At 44.6% G+C, this 15891-nt stretch overlaps 2 protein-coding genes across 20 annotated transcripts in view; one reads left to right on the forward strand and one right to left on the reverse strand.

The window, feature by feature from the left end:
- LOC128893903 (uncharacterized) overlaps positions 1-15891 on the forward strand; it is a 380105-nt gene that overhangs the window by 38283 nt on the left and 325931 nt on the right. The gene's annotated exons all lie outside the window — the stretch shown is intronic.
- The window catches only part of LOC128893537 (axotactin), a 21134-nt gene that overhangs the window by 4583 nt on the left and 660 nt on the right, over positions 1-15891 (reverse strand). For 11 of the 19 annotated variants that reach the window (XR_008461381.1, XR_008461385.1, XM_054154685.1 and 8 more), the window contains exons 1-24: positions 12420-13812; positions 11176-11442; positions 10142-10473; positions 9774-9925; positions 9577-9680; positions 9147-9499; positions 8820-8988; positions 8330-8445; positions 7929-8035; positions 7447-7792; positions 6977-7254; positions 6371-6611; positions 6070-6300; positions 5592-5999; positions 5294-5497; positions 4595-4994; positions 4273-4520; positions 3911-4189; positions 3649-3848; positions 3291-3588; positions 2187-2337; positions 1917-2082; positions 827-983; positions 451-629 (exon numbers count right to left, since the gene is read on the reverse strand). Coding sequence is in view for 17 of the 19 variants with exons in the window: in XM_054154685.1 (XP_054010660.1) it covers positions 451-629; positions 827-983; positions 1917-2082; positions 2187-2337; positions 3291-3588; positions 3649-3848; positions 3911-4189; positions 4273-4520; positions 4595-4994; positions 5294-5497; positions 5592-5999; positions 6070-6300; positions 6371-6611; positions 6977-7254; positions 7447-7792; positions 7929-8035; positions 8330-8445; positions 8820-8988; positions 9147-9499; positions 9577-9680; positions 9774-9925; positions 10142-10460 (5106 nt within the window). In the remaining 2 variants the exon portion in view is untranslated. Of the gene's footprint in view, positions 1-450; positions 688-826; positions 984-1916; positions 2083-2186; positions 2338-3290; positions 3589-3648; positions 3849-3910; positions 4190-4272; positions 4521-4594; positions 4995-5293; positions 5498-5591; positions 6000-6069; positions 6301-6370; positions 6612-6976; positions 7255-7446; positions 7793-7928; positions 8036-8329; positions 8446-8819; positions 8989-9146; positions 9500-9576; positions 9681-9773; positions 9926-10141; positions 10474-11175; positions 11443-12419; positions 13813-15891 lie in introns of those variants that run through there. The other 8 variants (XM_054154601.1, XM_054154594.1, XM_054154584.1 and 5 more) reach the window with 8 other exon arrangements.

Here is a 15891-nt window from a genome sequence, read left to right on the forward strand (position 1 = left end):
TTCATGAAAATCTAATAACTTTTTGATATACATGTCGGCCATATTGGTTCCGCCATTTTGAATTTCGCAATTCTGATACCAGATTCGTAATTTGCGGTCCAAATAACCTTAAGTTTCACGCCAAGTTTCACGAAGATCGGTAAACTCCTTCTAATTTTGGTCAGGTTTTTGGCCATCCGGACCACTGTGCGTCGTTGTGCAACAATGTTGGGATTTTTCCAGATTGCAATCAAAGTAACAAGCCCCGAAGCTTTGCTTTGCAACAATGTTACCGTTCAGGAGGCGTCTAGGCGACAACAAAGTGGCAAATCGAAAGCAATTGTAAATTCAACAAAATTGCAAACCTGAAATATTGTTATTGCAGCGATAACGAAGGGAAAATTTCCCAGAAAATGAAGGGAATAGAGGGGTATGAAGGGGGTAGAGATACATAGAGGGTTTTTCCCTTACCACGCTATCGTTTCTAGGCGGGTCGAGGCCACGTGGTTGGGCGTGAAAGACCGCGCACTGAGCGCTCCTGACGCCAGCAGGCATCGTCGCTCTCACGGTTTCACTTCCCTGTTTCGTAAAGAGCATATATTCCTCGAGTGGCTTCATGCCAGGACCTCCGTTGATCGATACCACGACGTCTACAAGAAGAGGGTATCCGTCATTTCGAATTTGCAATGTGGCTGTTGATCGTTTTGTCTAACATAAGAAAGACAAGTATTCCGTTAGAACAGTGATCCAACGTCACCGCGGATGATCGTTCGGGGACGGCAGACTTTTTTTTATCTTTTTTTTTTTCATTTTAGCAATCGGACTTGGACGTTAACGTGTCACTCACTGCTGAGACAGCCGGTGTATCCTTTGTACACGCTGAACCGAGAGTCCGACGTGTTCAAACCGCCCAGTTGAATCTCCGTCACGCCTGGAGTGTCGTCTTCGTCGTCGCCAAGATTCAGCACGGGGATCGGCAGCAGCTGGACCGGTTCGCGGTCGATCTGCAAGAAAGAATACGATGGAACGATCGTTGAGGAGGATTAGGATCCCAGAAGGGTAATCAACTATTAATTCCTCGAGAATCAGAAGAGCTAAGCGAAGGAGACGTTTCTTTACCTTTCAATTTCGATCGGTTTCTTCTACTTTAGTTCTAGATATCGAAAGCATTTTTAATATTTTTATTTCTTTCGGGTCTCTTAGCCACCTCCGACCCCCTAATAAGGGTCGGTGAGCGCGGGAGGGGGGGCGGTGGTGGGAACGCATAGTCTCCCCACCACTTCCTTCAGAGGCGCAATGCAACGCGATAACAGGGGCCTCCCCTTTCACCTTCCGTTAATCCTTTCGGGACCGGTCATTAGGACGTGGGAGGGGGTGAGTGGGAGAGAGTGCTCCAAGAGATTATCCAAAGGTCGGTACCTACGCCTGAAGGCCATACCCGACCTCACCCGAAGGTGACGGGTTTGTAGAACGACAAACGGGCGCCTAATAACTGATTATTAGTACCAGTTACCACTGGTAGGGATTCTTATTCTAACGAACCCACACAGGCCGAAAAGAAAAGAAAGAAAGAATCGAGAAAGAAAATGGAAAGACAAGCCCTCTCCATTGTTACACTTCATCGAGGCAAGTACTCGGAAACCTCGTAAAACTCTAGTCTCCAGCAATTGTAAGGAGTTTTGCTGTACGGTCCTCTTTTCTGGGAAGGTCTAGCACCATCGACCACCCCAGGGGACGGACCCCTGCGGGAGGGGGTGGAGGACGGGTGGAGAAGAGGGCGGAGCGCGAGCCAGGCCCCGCCCACCGCGCCAGCCCCTTTAGCCTCCTCCTTAGCCAATAGGATTCAATCCTCCCTCTTCGATCTCCTGTTGCAGACAGCGTTAAGACCACAAGGTCCCAACGTCTCTCGCCCTCTGGTAAAAACATTTTCAACCTACCAACAGGGTAGCTGTATGGTTGTCGCGAACATAGTAGACACTGTGACGAGCCCCGTTCAGGAAGTTCCTGTCGTTCAGTCGCACTCCGTACGCGGAACCTTCCCTGTCCTCCTCGAATATCAGCTGGCCCTCCGACGTCAAGGCAACCAGGAGGTAGTAGCTTCTTCTGGAAGAAACAGTTTTCGACAGACATCCAAGACACCCCCACAGGGGATTCCCGAGTCGTTAGAAGGATCCATCGACTTGAGAGAAGGAACAGCGAGGGCTTACTTGTTCTCCGTTTGCAGGAGCAGAAGCGACGTGGTGTGCTGTCGAAGCTCGTTGGTCGAGAAAGCCAGTTGGACCTTCACCTGGCTCACTTCCCCCACGATGTCGAACTCGCGCTGGAGAACGCTCTCGCCGCTGAAGTCTGCTCCCTTTTCTAACAGAGAATGTAGACTTCGTGTTTTTGGGAAGTTCGGAAATTAACCTTTGCAAGGAACGAAGATCGAAGTCTGACCATTTTTTTTTTTTTTTTGTTTACACCATTGAATTCAGCGTTTAAAACCATATACAGTAAAGACCGGATAAGTGCAAGAAAATCGGGACACAAACATTCCAGTTATCCAGTCGAGGACGGAGAGTGTAAGAGATAGAGGTCCGAGTTAGGTTAAGATTATATTACACTTTTCCCTGTGTGGTGGGGGATAAGAAGTAATCCGTGGTTGTCGTAGGAGGCGACTAAAAGGGACAGGAGTGACTGCGGGTAGGCCGGGACGTTAGCTGACCCTGGCCCCCGGAGGGGCCATGATTCCCCTCGGGACGGACCACTAGGATCACGGGGTCCTTCTGGGGCGCGTGAGAGTTGCAGCGGGGAGGGTCGGGGCGTGCCGGATCATGCCTCCGACGATCCTCCCTTACAGGTGTCGACATCTTCTTGCCCAGTCTGGAGACCCTAGGTTCTCCCTCGAGAAGCCGAGGTATGCGTAATGCATTTCCCCACGATAAAAAAAAAAAAAAAGGAGTGACTGCGCGTAGTGGCGCCCGCAGTCCGGTGGGGAGGCATTCCGCTCCGGAGGCGGTACTCCACCATTGAATAGCGGAGGAGGCGCGGAGGGGCACCGGTAGCGTTCGAAAGAGATCCCGGTGCCCCTCCCCAAAGCGCTGAGGCCCGCCACCGTGGAGTTTTAGTGGGTATTCCCCTCCTTCTGAGGGGCGAGTTCCACACAAGCCCCTCCTTTCAAGAGGGCGTGCGTAAAGGCATTTATCCAGTCAATTCTGTCTTGCACTTAACCAGTCTTTACTGTATCTACGTTTCAAGCTTTCGTCTCGATAACTACTCGTGTCTAGTTTTTGTGGCGTTTTGTGCCCTTCCCTTAACATCGAACCACGTACCATCGGCACAATTCTCCCCAAAATAGGAGGTCAGCTCGCAGTTGCACGAGGACTCCTGCCTGCCAAAGTCCTCCGTACAGATGCCCAGGTTCTTGCAAGGCACAGCGTCGCACTTCATTTGGCAATTGTGCAGGACCTCTCTGCTGCCTTCGTGGTTCGCCTCGTTAGCTAAACTGGGCAGGTCCACGAGATAGTCCCCTATCATCAGACCACGAAGACAGCCGACGTACCCTTTGATCAGCATTCCCTCTTTGCCAACTCTTAGAAGATCGTCAGGGTCGAAGCCTCCTAGATTCACCTATGTAAGATGGCTGATCATTGCGTACGTTCGGTACAACTCGACGGCCCGAAATCTCACCTGGAAGTAGTCGCTGGGCGGAGCCGGAGGCCTCTGAGGTGCCAGGACCTCTTTCTCAGGGTTCGTCCAGGGCTTGTTGGAGTAGGTGTCCAGCAGGACAGGGGTGGCGTTCAGGGTAACGTTGTACTCGTTAACGTGCAACGTTGTCGACCTTTCGTTTCGGATTATGGCGATCTGCACGGAGATCCCCGTGTTTGCGCCTGGAAGAGGGTCGAGGTTTGGGTTAGCAGAGCGTCTAACAACGAAAAAGAGTTTAATCTACCTGGGTATTCGACGGTGATGTTTTTGATCTCGTTGGCAGCGTTGAAGAGGTAAACGATGCTCGTCCCGTTGGAGATGTAGAGGTGGGCGAAGTTGTTCAGGTGGTCGTTCGCGTAGAGAATCAAGGAGTGAGTGTCGTAGGTTCTCAGGTTGATCAGGATGTTCTGCAAGAGTATAGTCTTCATCAACTGTTTCTCTTCGTCCTGTTCATCCGTCCCAAAGTAGTTCTTCTTCAAGAAGGCTGCTTGCGACGTGAAGGTCAGAGCTTTGTTGTTTATGTCTGCGTAACGATCGATGAAGAGAGTTACTTAAAGGAGATCGAGGATTAAGATAGATGGTTTGAAACTGGGTGCGGTAGCTTACTCCTTTCGCAATAGGTGCCAAGGTGAGCCCACCTGTTCTCGCAGACGCACTCGAATTTGCTCCAGAGTTCTACGCACCTGGCGCCGTTCTCGCACTTATTCGGTTGGCAGGAGGGTTTGCAGTCCTTTATAATCTCGGACAGGTGGACCGACATGTAGCTGTGAATGTCCAGAATCTCACCGTTCACGACTAGACCTCGAAAACAACCGATGAGACCCTGACGGACCGAGGAAGTCCTCAAGTGCTCCCTGAAATGGAGCTCGACATCTTTAAAAGTTCAAAGTGGAATCTTCAAGCCGCGTGTGTAGTTGTCGATACTCACGCGGTAGCTCCACCGATGAACATGGAACCCTCGAAGGGTCCGAACTCCTCCTCAGGGAGCAGGTCAACCATCTGGAACTCGGTGTTGATCATGAACCTGACATGGTAGTCGTTGTAATCGATCCAGATCTTCTGCCACTCGCCGTTGTTCAGTTTTCGTACGCTCTTCACCTGCAAATCTCTCACGGTGCCAGTGTTCAGGGTAAAATTGAACGTCAAGCGGTACTCCGAGGTGAGTGCCACCATGAAGGACGGATAGTTGCTCCTGATCGGTGGTTGGTACAGCAGAATGGCTTTCTCGCCGGTTGTACGAAAGCTGAAGGCTATGTCTCCTTTACGCCAGCCTGGCACTTCGATGTAGGACTGCGAGGTTGTGAACGTGACCACGTATTTCTGCGTGTCTAAACATTTGGGACAGGGTTGGTAAAGCTAAGAAGCTATCGAAGGGAAATATGTTCAGTTACCAATAGAGTTATCAACTGAGAGTTCTACATTACCAGTGGAGCGAGCTGCTCTACCTTATCTAACGTTACCGGTAGAGAATTCTACCTTATCTAACGTTACCGGTAGAGAATTCTACCTTACCGAGCTTTACCGACAGGATACTCTACCTTACCTAGCGTTATCGGTAGAATTCTCTACTTTATCGAGTTTTTCCGACGGAATATTCTACCTTACCTACGACAGATCAACTACTCACTCGTCTCAACGCATTCCAACGGGCCCAAAGTGACTCGACCTTGCGCATCCTCCTCGAGATCTCTCTGTTGCAAGAATACCATCCCTGTGATGCCTAGGGAGTCCGGGGTTTCGTAGTAACCTTCATCTGATAACCACTTTCCAGCGTTTCCAGCCAGAACGTCGCAGTTGCAGCTCAGATTCGAGTCAACGCAAGTCCTGTTCACTGAACAGAAACGTAAATAACGATTTAAGAAGACTGTCTGCGTAAACATTCAGGGATCAGAAGACCAGCAGTTCTCTGGATCTTCGATGCTTACTTCCGCAAGGACAGGAGCCCCTGTTGACGTTCCCAATGTAGTCAACGGTAGTTCCCTTCGAACTCAGGAACCAAGTGGCACTGTGCAACTCCAAAGGCGCTTTGTAGCAATCATACTTGACATACTGGCTGCAGTATAACGAATGTGAGATCAACTCCTGGAGCATCTCGGCAGTGAACTGTCTGTACTTGATGTTGAAGGAGAAGTCAGATTCGGAAATGGATCTCACGTCGACCTGCGAGGGTAAGTTATGTTCCACTATGGTTTTCGTGGAGTCCTCGATGGATTGAAATTCGCATTTCACGAGGGCAGGCGGAAATCTGCCGTTTCCGTCGATGTCGATCTTGTAGACGTCGTCTAGGGTGTAGCCTAGTAGAGCTAGCTCCTCGCAAGTCTTTCTATATTGAGCTGAAAGAATTTACTTTAGCTGCTGAAAGCATTTCTCCGATCTCCTAGTCGATCTTCAGGATTCACTCACCGAAATGACAGTTTTTCCCCATGTACCCAGTGTCTGTGCAATCGCAGGTGATCCTGTCCTCCTTTACAGAGCATTTGCCGCCATGCTCGCAGGTGTTCGGTCTCGTGCAGGGGTCCACGAACTGGCAGTTGTCCAAGGCAACCTCTCCGATGACTCTTTCGGTGTTGACAACGTATCTAGGCTCTATCCTCTCATCGTTCACTCGTATTTCTCTCATGCAGCCAACCAGACCTGGGCAAAAGCGCGTCTGGTACTAATACGTCTAATACTTGTCTATATTATGTCAGTTTTCCAAGCTTACCTGCGTTGCTCTTCCCACTCCCGATGATCACTTTGTCGCCAAGCTCGAAGGTCATGGAGAACAGCTTACTCTGCTTGTTCCTGTAGTCCACCAGGACGCTGAGCTCCCCTTTCGTGTAATTCAACTCAACCGCGTGCCAGGATGTGTTGTACGGTGGAAACTTGACGGCAGCCGAGACCGTCACGTTCTCCAACAACACAGGGATCAGTTGGAAACGGATCTCGTCGTTGACCAGACGAAGCTGGGGACGTAGAAGACGATACTTATGTGCTTAGGTCAAATCGGAGTATATTCTCAATTTTGTTTAGATTTTTTAATTTGTTCTTACTATAAAAACGGAGCATTCCATGTCCTTTACTCGACAAGTGTTCCCGTACAGTTCCTGCGACACTTATCGAGTGAAGGATAGGGAATGCTCTGTTTCCATAGCTGGAATACTGTTTAATTATAGTACAATCTTCATCGCAGAGATAATCACGTGACAGTTATCGAACTCTGGGGCGACACTTAACGACGATTGACCGTATCTCGATAACGGAGCGTCCAATTGGAAAATGGCGAAGGACTTTTCGGTTTCCTTTGGAGGGAGTAATTAGCATCTCTCACCTCCCAGTATCCAAGGCCTCGATTGCTCTTCACGTCACCAGACGCCACCACTGCCACGGGCTTATAACTTTTGAAATCGAAATTCAACTTCAGCGAGTCGGTTCGCTCTATCGGCCACCAAATATGGCTACCAGCGAAGGGATACGTTATTGGAATTACGTCGACGTCTGCCTCGTAATATTCAGGCTCCAAGACGCCAATGTAGTGCACCATGGGATTGGATCGCTTCAATTCGTAGATGATGGACTTGTCGTTGAAGAAAACGTATTTCAGCGAGCCTGAAAATAATTTCAGGTCGGTTAATAGCAATTTTCACCACCTCCTTCTCCCAATATTTATCTTTATCGTTACCTCGAAACGAAGGAAGAGGACGTATAGTATATAAAATTATTAATTCGAATGCTACGAAAATAGATTTGTTTATTAATTGAAATAAATAGACGGTTCGTGTTAGTAATTATGATTTGCACCTGCGAAATTATTGTGCGAAAGGAGACCCTTCTTCTTGTGCAGCTCGGGCCCGCCGCCGATGTAAATTTCAGGATCGATGATCATATTGTAATTTTCTCCAGGAACCTCCAGCACTTTCGTCTCGTCGTCCAGGCTGACGAACACCAGGGTCCCGTTGTGGAATATCGTGAGATTGTTCCAGTGGTTCGCAGTGATGTAATCACCGAGCACCGTGGCAATTTTCGAGTTGTGCCCGAAATCTAGGGCGACGTGCACCGATCCATTCACGATGGAGGCTGCCACGTAGTGCGGGGTCCCATCGATCTCGCCAGATGCGTAGAATAGGGCCGAGTCGTCCCACTTTGTCTGCGAAGGGCACAAAGGATATTCTTTCTAAAGGTAAAGTAATTCCAAGCGTTTGGTTCGAGTGTGCTCTTCTTGTCAAGATTTGTTTTCTTGTTCGTTCGTGTCTGATGAAATCTGAGTTTAATTTATCGCGTACCTTGAACGAAAGGCTTATCCTGTTGACGGATGAGTGAACTCTGTCTTTCCAGTCGTACACGCGAAAGGATACGTACGACGAGCCTCTCAGCGTTAAAATTGTAGCCGCTGGAAAAAGATTGACAAAAATACTAAAATTATCGAAATTTCCTGGATAATTTGCTTTAAATTTCAATCATAGATCGAGCATCGTGTTTATAATAACTAGACTGCGGATTTTTATGCATTTTACGCGAACAGTATGGAATAATATAAAAGAATATTGAAAGTAAAGTTCATATTACAATATTTGCAGAATAGAATATATTCGTTTTTGGGTTCAATTTTTACAGGCACGTTTACAAAGATTTTGTTTTGCAGAAAGATCCGCAGTTTAATAATAACGCTTATTAATTTACATACTGTACACATCGCAACGTTCTCCCTCGTACTTTGTCCCAAAACAGTCGCAAGTCAAACTGTTGTAGTGATTCACGCACTGAGTGGAAATGAAGCAAAGATTCTCTCGCGTCCTGCATCTGAAATTCCCCGCGTAAATCTCTGAACCATTATACTAAAATATTATCAAAACTGACAGCGAATCGTCATTGCGCGGCGAAAACGTGTTCGTGTTCGATAAGTGTCGCAGCGTTATCCCCGCTATTTCTAGACGCTTTCTTCCCTCCCTTCAGTCCATAAGTGTCGCGTTTCGTCCTGACTACAGTAAAAACGAAATAAGAGCAAGCCAGGATTGACTAAATTGCTAAACGCAAGATGACAAATGTAAACACAGAACAGAAACCTCGATTGGATAACTGCAATGTTTGCGACATCGTACTTGCGACACTTATAAACTGCAGGAAACGGAGTTCCCTCTCAGTGACGATTCGCTTTATTTCGTCTAGTGTCTCACTTGTCGATGCAGCCCTCTTTCACATTCTCGTGCTTCGTGGCGATCAGAGGTTGAATGGGTAACAGATCGCTGGCTGATTTCCCTGAACTGAGAACCATGTCTCTTATGCATCCCACGAAGGATTCTATTATGTACTTCACGCCGTGCAGCCGCTCTTCGGAACTCAATCCTAACGAAACATGCATAATTCATACGGAAAGTGATTCGGCATTCATTGTCCATTGGGTGTTTTCCAATAATGGAAAATTGAAAGAATTTAGAAGATTTGAAATTCATCTGAATTTCGTTTCAAGTTAGTTGAAAATAAAAAGGAGATTCAGTGATCACCTCCAATAAGGACGACAGACGCGAGTTCCTCGGAGACTCCATAATTGATCACGTGTTCCAGAACTTTGAGGGTGGTCTCTTCCTGTTTGTCGTCCACTCTGGCGATCAATTTCGCACCGTGGACGTCTATCCTCACCAGAACGCTGTGCCACTCGTCCCTGTTCAAGCCCTCGCCCACCGTCAAGCTAGTCGATCGTTTTCCAAACACGTGGACAACTTTTAATTGACCCTTCTCGACGATCACGTACAGAGCATACGGATCCAGACCCTCTGGTCGATCCTTGACGCTGTGGTAGACCAGAAGACCGTGCGGTAGCTTCGTGCGGAACTTGAAGGATATCTCGCGGCACAGTCTGCAATTTCGAATCGTTGTTAACACTTGGTCAATTCACTGTGCGGTTGTACTATATAGCTAGAGTGGATCGCTCACCTGAGTTGGAACGGTTTGATGCCACTGCCGTCAAGCTGGATGAACGTGTTGCTCTGGGCGAACATGAAGGTCTTCTCGTACCCAGACTCCATGAAAGTTAGCTCCTACGAAAACATTTTCAGCGTATACATCACAATTTTGTGACGAGTTTAACGTTGAGTTTTGTGAACGATTTAGTGATTAACTTTGTCACTCACCTTCCCTCTTTTGTACTTCGGTACAGGTGGTCTCGTCGGTACAGTAGGCGAGAACGTTACCCTCGGAGTGGTTGTAGGAGGCAGTGTGCTTGTTGTCCCAGTGCTCGTCACAAACACACTCGCTTTTGTTACTAAATAAGGCGGCAACGTATCTGAAAACGACGATAAAAAAGATGCTCGAACATTGCTTGATATTCTCAACAGAGACTTTCAAGAGAAAAAGAAAAGAAAGAACAATATTGAGCAGTCCAGTACGTAACTCAAACTTCGATTAATCAAACTTCAATACCAGTTTGCCGAATATTAATCTTCGCTTCTTTTTCCATTGAAACCCAGCGGAAGAATCGTAAGTAATTGAATTTTCTCACGTTCAGGACCGCCTACGCAATAGTGGAGGCACTCAGCTTCCGAGTTGAAGCGATTCTCGTTCCCAAGACAGCCGCCATAGGGGAACACCCTGCATTTTCCCTCAGTCTTGTTAAACGTCCACTTGTGGACGTACTGTTTGCACGGACCTGGCTCAGTTTTCACCAGGCACCTGTCGGGAAACGTTCTCTTGGTCGTGGTGAACGCGTCCGTATCGTCGGACAGGTCCGTTTCCGACGATTCGGTTAGGTTCGCCAGGATCATCGCGTAAACGTTCGCCCAAACGAGGACCCTGAGGATCCGTTTGTTGTGGTCGGTCATCGTTGTTCGTTCGCTGAAAATTCGACGATGTTTCTCTAATTCCTTTCCCCTCTTCCTTAGAAACGTCCTCGACCAGTTTGCGCAAACAAGAGAGCGCCTTTTGGGCATGGAAGATTATTCCAAGTGGCATTTCATTTTGACACGTGATTGTACAGCAGTATTCAGGAAATAAAAATAGAATTTAGTCAGAGGATGAATTCTGTGTCAAACAGTATTAAATCCAATCAAACATATCACGGTGGACCAATTTCTGTTAAGAAGAGACGCATTGGATTATTCTAAATCGTTTTCTAATTGAATCGCTTCGAAGAATTCACTTCAAACGCCGTCAAACAATGCACACGAGCCACTCAAACTTTATCCAAGCAACTCCACTTGCATTAATTGATGCATGAACTTGGAAAATATCTTCCATGCCAATCGACTGAAAATTCCACAGCTTCCACACAATTCCAAACACCCCTTCCCTCTTACAATTCACGTCTCAAACTGGAAACACGTGATCCGTTGCGTTCGAAAGTACGCATCACCCCTGAAATTCTCACGCGCAGCGACCCCATGCATCGTGTCCATGCCACGGCCCATTCCGGAATAAATATTAAATGCAAAATAATGGCGAAGCAGTGCAAAGAGCTAGAAGACGGGGAATGTCTCACGTGGCAGCCAGTGACAGTTTTCTGCGTCCAAACCATTGAGGACGCACGAATCTGCGTACCTTGACGTGCCGTGGTCCAAACGAGATCGCGACTAGCCAGAGGACAGGATGTGACGTCAGAAGGCCCCCGGCAAGCACGGCGGCGAGTCAATTGTCTTCTTTCGCACTGACACACACCGAGGGATCCGATCCCACACGAACGACACGCGCTCTGTCGCGTTTAGAGACCGCGACGACCGCGTCCACTCCTCCTTGTTCGCTCGATGCCTTCACCACCTTCTCTCCTCCGAATTCATCCTCGTCACCGACTCAAGATGATTCGAACAGCTAACGACAGACCGGGGGAATCTCGTGAATCATTTCTCAGGGCGAGCGAACGCGACGTTCGGTTTTTGGAAGCTACGATTGGCGCGTTTAGCGAGGGGAGGTGCAGTTAAAAATTGAAGAGCGGGAGTTGGAGGAGCGTGGGTGATTTTTTGGGGTAACAGGGGGGGAAATAGATTTCTTGGAGGGGTAGGATCTAGGTGAGGAATATTTTCTTATTTTTCAGGAGCCACGATTTTCCAAAAGAGGAATATTTTGTGTGATTTTATTGGAGAAGCATGGAGGAAGCGTGGTTAACTTTTTTGGGGTGATAGTTCTCTTGTATCTCTCTATTTCACGTACGCCACTTTTAAAATATTTTCTTATTTTTCAGAAGCCTCAATTTTTCAAGGAAACATTGTGCAAAATTTTATTAGAGAAGCTTAAAAGAGCATTTAATTTTGTTTGGTGTAACAAGGGGATGATAGCTCCCTTTTATCTCTTTATTCTACATACACCATATCCTTAATATTTTCTTATTTTTCAGAAGCTTCTATTTTTCAAGGAACCATTTTACAAAATTTTATTAGAGAAACTTAGAAGAGCATTGAATTTTTTTTTGGTGTAAATAGGGGCTGATGGCTCCCTTGCACATCTCTATTCTACATACGACACCTCTAAACTATTTTCTTATTTTTCTGAAGCATCAATTTTCCACGGATCCATTTTACAAAATTTTATTAGAGAAGCTTAGAAAAGCATTTAATTTTGTTTGGTGCAACAAGAGGATGATAGCTCCCCTTTATCTCTTTATTCTACATACACCATATCCTAAATATTTTCTTATTTTTCAGAAGCTTCTATTTTTCAAGGAACCATTTTACAAAATTTTATTAGAGAAGCTTAGAAGAGCATTGAATTTTTTTTTTGGTGTAAATAGGGGGTGATGGCTCCCTTGCACCTCCTTTCTCCTGAATAAGAGATACGTAAGTATACCAAACCTTTGATCGACTACGCTTGAAATTTAGCGAGTGAGAGAATCGAATGGTGGTCGGTGTCCATGATTGTACCCGTCATCGTCATCACCTCCACCTCTTCCTATTCGTCTTCCTCTTCTATCTGTTGTTCCTCCGGCTTCTGTCGATGCTCCTGTTGCCGCTGCTGCCGCTGCTTGTACCAACTAGACACTAATTTATTAATGCCACTCCGACTGGTGCTCTCTCTTACTCACTGTTTATTGACTATCATTGCGGGTCCAGCCGCCACCGACGCTTTTTCGCGTAACCCTTTAACCCTTCACGATTCCTCCCCGTTTACTTGCGAAACATTTCACTCGATCATTCACGATCATTTTTCATTAAAATATTTCGGTCTATCGAAGGTATCAGGATGTCTCGATAGTAATTAGTCCGATTAAAAGCAGTGGATTGAAGCTTATTTTGTTTACTAATGCTACAGTCATAAATATTAGGTCGTCCCATAAATTCGTTCTGTAGACTGAGGCGATACTTAATAAAATACATAATAAATAAAACTACAAAAATTGTTTAGAGACTGTATAATGACCATGTCAGAAAGATGGGAAAATATTGTAAAACGAGAGAAATTTTCCTAGGTAATTTGAATATTTTCATATGTCAATTGGAATAACAGAAAAATAAGAGGCATGAATATATGAAACGACCTAACGTTTTAGTAAAGGCAGGTAGAAGTTCTCTTAAATAATTGATCACGAATAAAACCAACGCCGCACGTTCATTCTCGATCGACCTTATGCACTTTTAATACCTGTATGGATTATTGGTAATACGTTATTTAGATGTGTTTGACGATGCTTTTTTTATTCGAAATAGTATCGCGTTTCTTATTTTGAGGCAGTAAGGTGGAACACTCCTCGTGGGCGCTCCTTCTGTTGTCTTCGCAAAATCGATATATCGAGCAAACCTGGCGACTGGGTCATTGTAGCGGCCGTGTTTTAAAGAGAAACCTTCGTAAGAACCCGGAGAACGCCTGTTCTTCATTTGCCTAATGAGCAATCAAATTCACCCTTCCATTCGCATCGAGCGTACCACTCGCGATTAATTACAGTTGCTGAACGTAAAATAATCTCTCACGGAAGAAGATCGTCGAGATAAGATGTTGCAAAAATGGTTGAGATTAAGAATAACCCAGAATAAAAATATCGAAATCATTTAATCGAGGATAAAGTGCGTACGAATTTCTAAAATTTAATTTTATTAATTTTACAATGGAGCTCCCAACGCAAAGAAAGTCGAATTGAAAGTAGTGGGTCGAAGATACAGTAAAGTTGAATTAAAAATTGAATTAAGAACACTGAAAGTTGAAAATTTTACAACGAAACGCTACCAACGCAATTTAAAGAAAGTCCAATTGAAAATAAACATCTTTTCCAATTGAAAAGATACAGGAAAGTTGAATTAATAATTGAATTAAAAATAGTGAAAGTTGAATTAAAACGATTAGATGGAAGACGTGGAAATAATTATAAAGGGTGGATAATTTATCCCGATCACGAGACTACTACCTAACATTGACATCGAATAGTGATTCATAGACGGGAAAATTATTCCTTGTTTCACTGAACACGTCGATTTCGTTTAAGAATTAAGAAGGAAGAGAGGCTGCTGGGCGACCGGAAGTCACGTAGGGCGCTACAACGATCTTAACCTTTGAAGGGAGACGATTACAATTTGCATAAAGGAAGCCTGTCTTCTAGAATCTGTGCGTCCAGCGCGCATAGCAATGGAAAGCGTGAATTAGTCGGGTGAATCATTTGATTCTATTGTGCAACTATTGTTCGATCGGCTGGATGTGGCGCGAATGAAGTTTAGGGATTTAAGGGTCGATGCGAGTCGATGAAACAAGGGAGTCTTAACGAACGCGACGGAAACTAATTGTTTTCGAGGGGTGTTAAACTTTTAATCTGGATGTCAATAATGTGACACAGTTTGTCAGAGAACTTACGTCCATACATGTATATGTTTATGGTATTCGATAAAGAGAGAAAGAGAAAATTGAAGATCTTGCTAATTGTAATCGAAGCACTTATTAATTATTCTTCTTTAGATGGGATATGTTTACGTAATCTGCGTGTAAACGCTTTCGATCATTAATCAGGTCATCGCTAGATACATAAGAAGTTATTGATAAGACTACATTGTGTCTAGAATAACAATAGTATATCAATCGAGTAGTTGATAACCTAGTATCAGCGAGAGTGAAATAAAAAATGGAGAAAGTGGTGTGAAAAGAATTAAGAATTAGTTAAGATTAATCTAAAATTTGATTTAATTGATACAACGACGATGGAGGATCTTTGCTTCTGACAAGCTGCTTAATTATTTAATTGATGTGCAAATATTTTTGTTGCGTGTAGAAGATAGTCTTATTGATGGCTCTATGTAATTGTAAGCGTTTATATCTAGATTACTGTATGTAAAAGAAAATAATTAAATAAATGCTTAAATTGCAACGAAGAGAATCTAATTTTATCGTAACTAAATAAATGAAATTTTTGCAAAGATAGTTGTATTTTGTCAAGGACCATTTTAAAGTCAACGTAATTGCAACAAACTAAGAACCACTGCAGTTAGTACAGCTACGCTGTCTACTATAAACATCGTTGTTTAGTTGACTATATTATATAATGTTGCGTATTGGTAAACACGTGTAACTTGTTGCGGTTGTCAAGCTAAATCTGAAGTGTAGATTAAGAGTCACAATATTATTAGTCACCGCCGAAATAATTTATCGTAAGATGTAAAGTTCAAGCCATCGAGTACGCTCATTTAATAAATAACAAAAGAAATCACTATTTCCGAAGAATATATTTCACGAACGAGATTGAGCGTTCGAGGACCTCCTAATTGGTGCGATTAATAATTACCGAGCACGCTGGAACTCGAGTCACCATTGCGCGCGTCACGCTTTAAAAATGTCCCGTTTGCGTTGCTTTCCCCGGGCTTTTAATCATAAGCCAAAGATTTTGGTCAAAAACATTTTAACTGGGTCACCTAATCCTGATCCACGAAGTGAAGCAGGCGAAAAACGTGTAAATAAATTTTGTCATCGATTCTGAATAATTATATGATTGTGTATGTTTTCATTTTGTTGGAACTGAAAATAGTTGGGGATCTAGTTGAGTATAAAATGTTAGGTTTAGGTTGGAAGTTTATATGAAATTTTAGATTACCTAGGTTATACTTCATTGGGTTCATCAGTTAAACTATACTTCAACTATAATTCAACTATACTTCAACTCTTCTTCTTGTGATTAACCCAGACCTAACTCAATTGACCATAAAACAATAGGTTAACATGACTATAGAAGCTACTATGAAATTCTAAATTAATAAGACTATACTTCCTCGAATTCATCAATTAAGGTATACTTCAACTCTTCTTTTTATGATTAACCCAGACTTAACTCAATTGACCATAAAACGTTAGGTT

Source organism: Hylaeus anthracinus, unplaced genomic scaffold (assembly GCF_026225885.1).
Source record: "Hylaeus anthracinus isolate JK02 unplaced genomic scaffold, UHH_iyHylAnth1.0_haploid 0, whole genome shotgun sequence".
In the NCBI taxonomy this organism is placed as follows: Eukaryota; Metazoa; Arthropoda; class Insecta; order Hymenoptera; family Colletidae; genus Hylaeus; species Hylaeus anthracinus.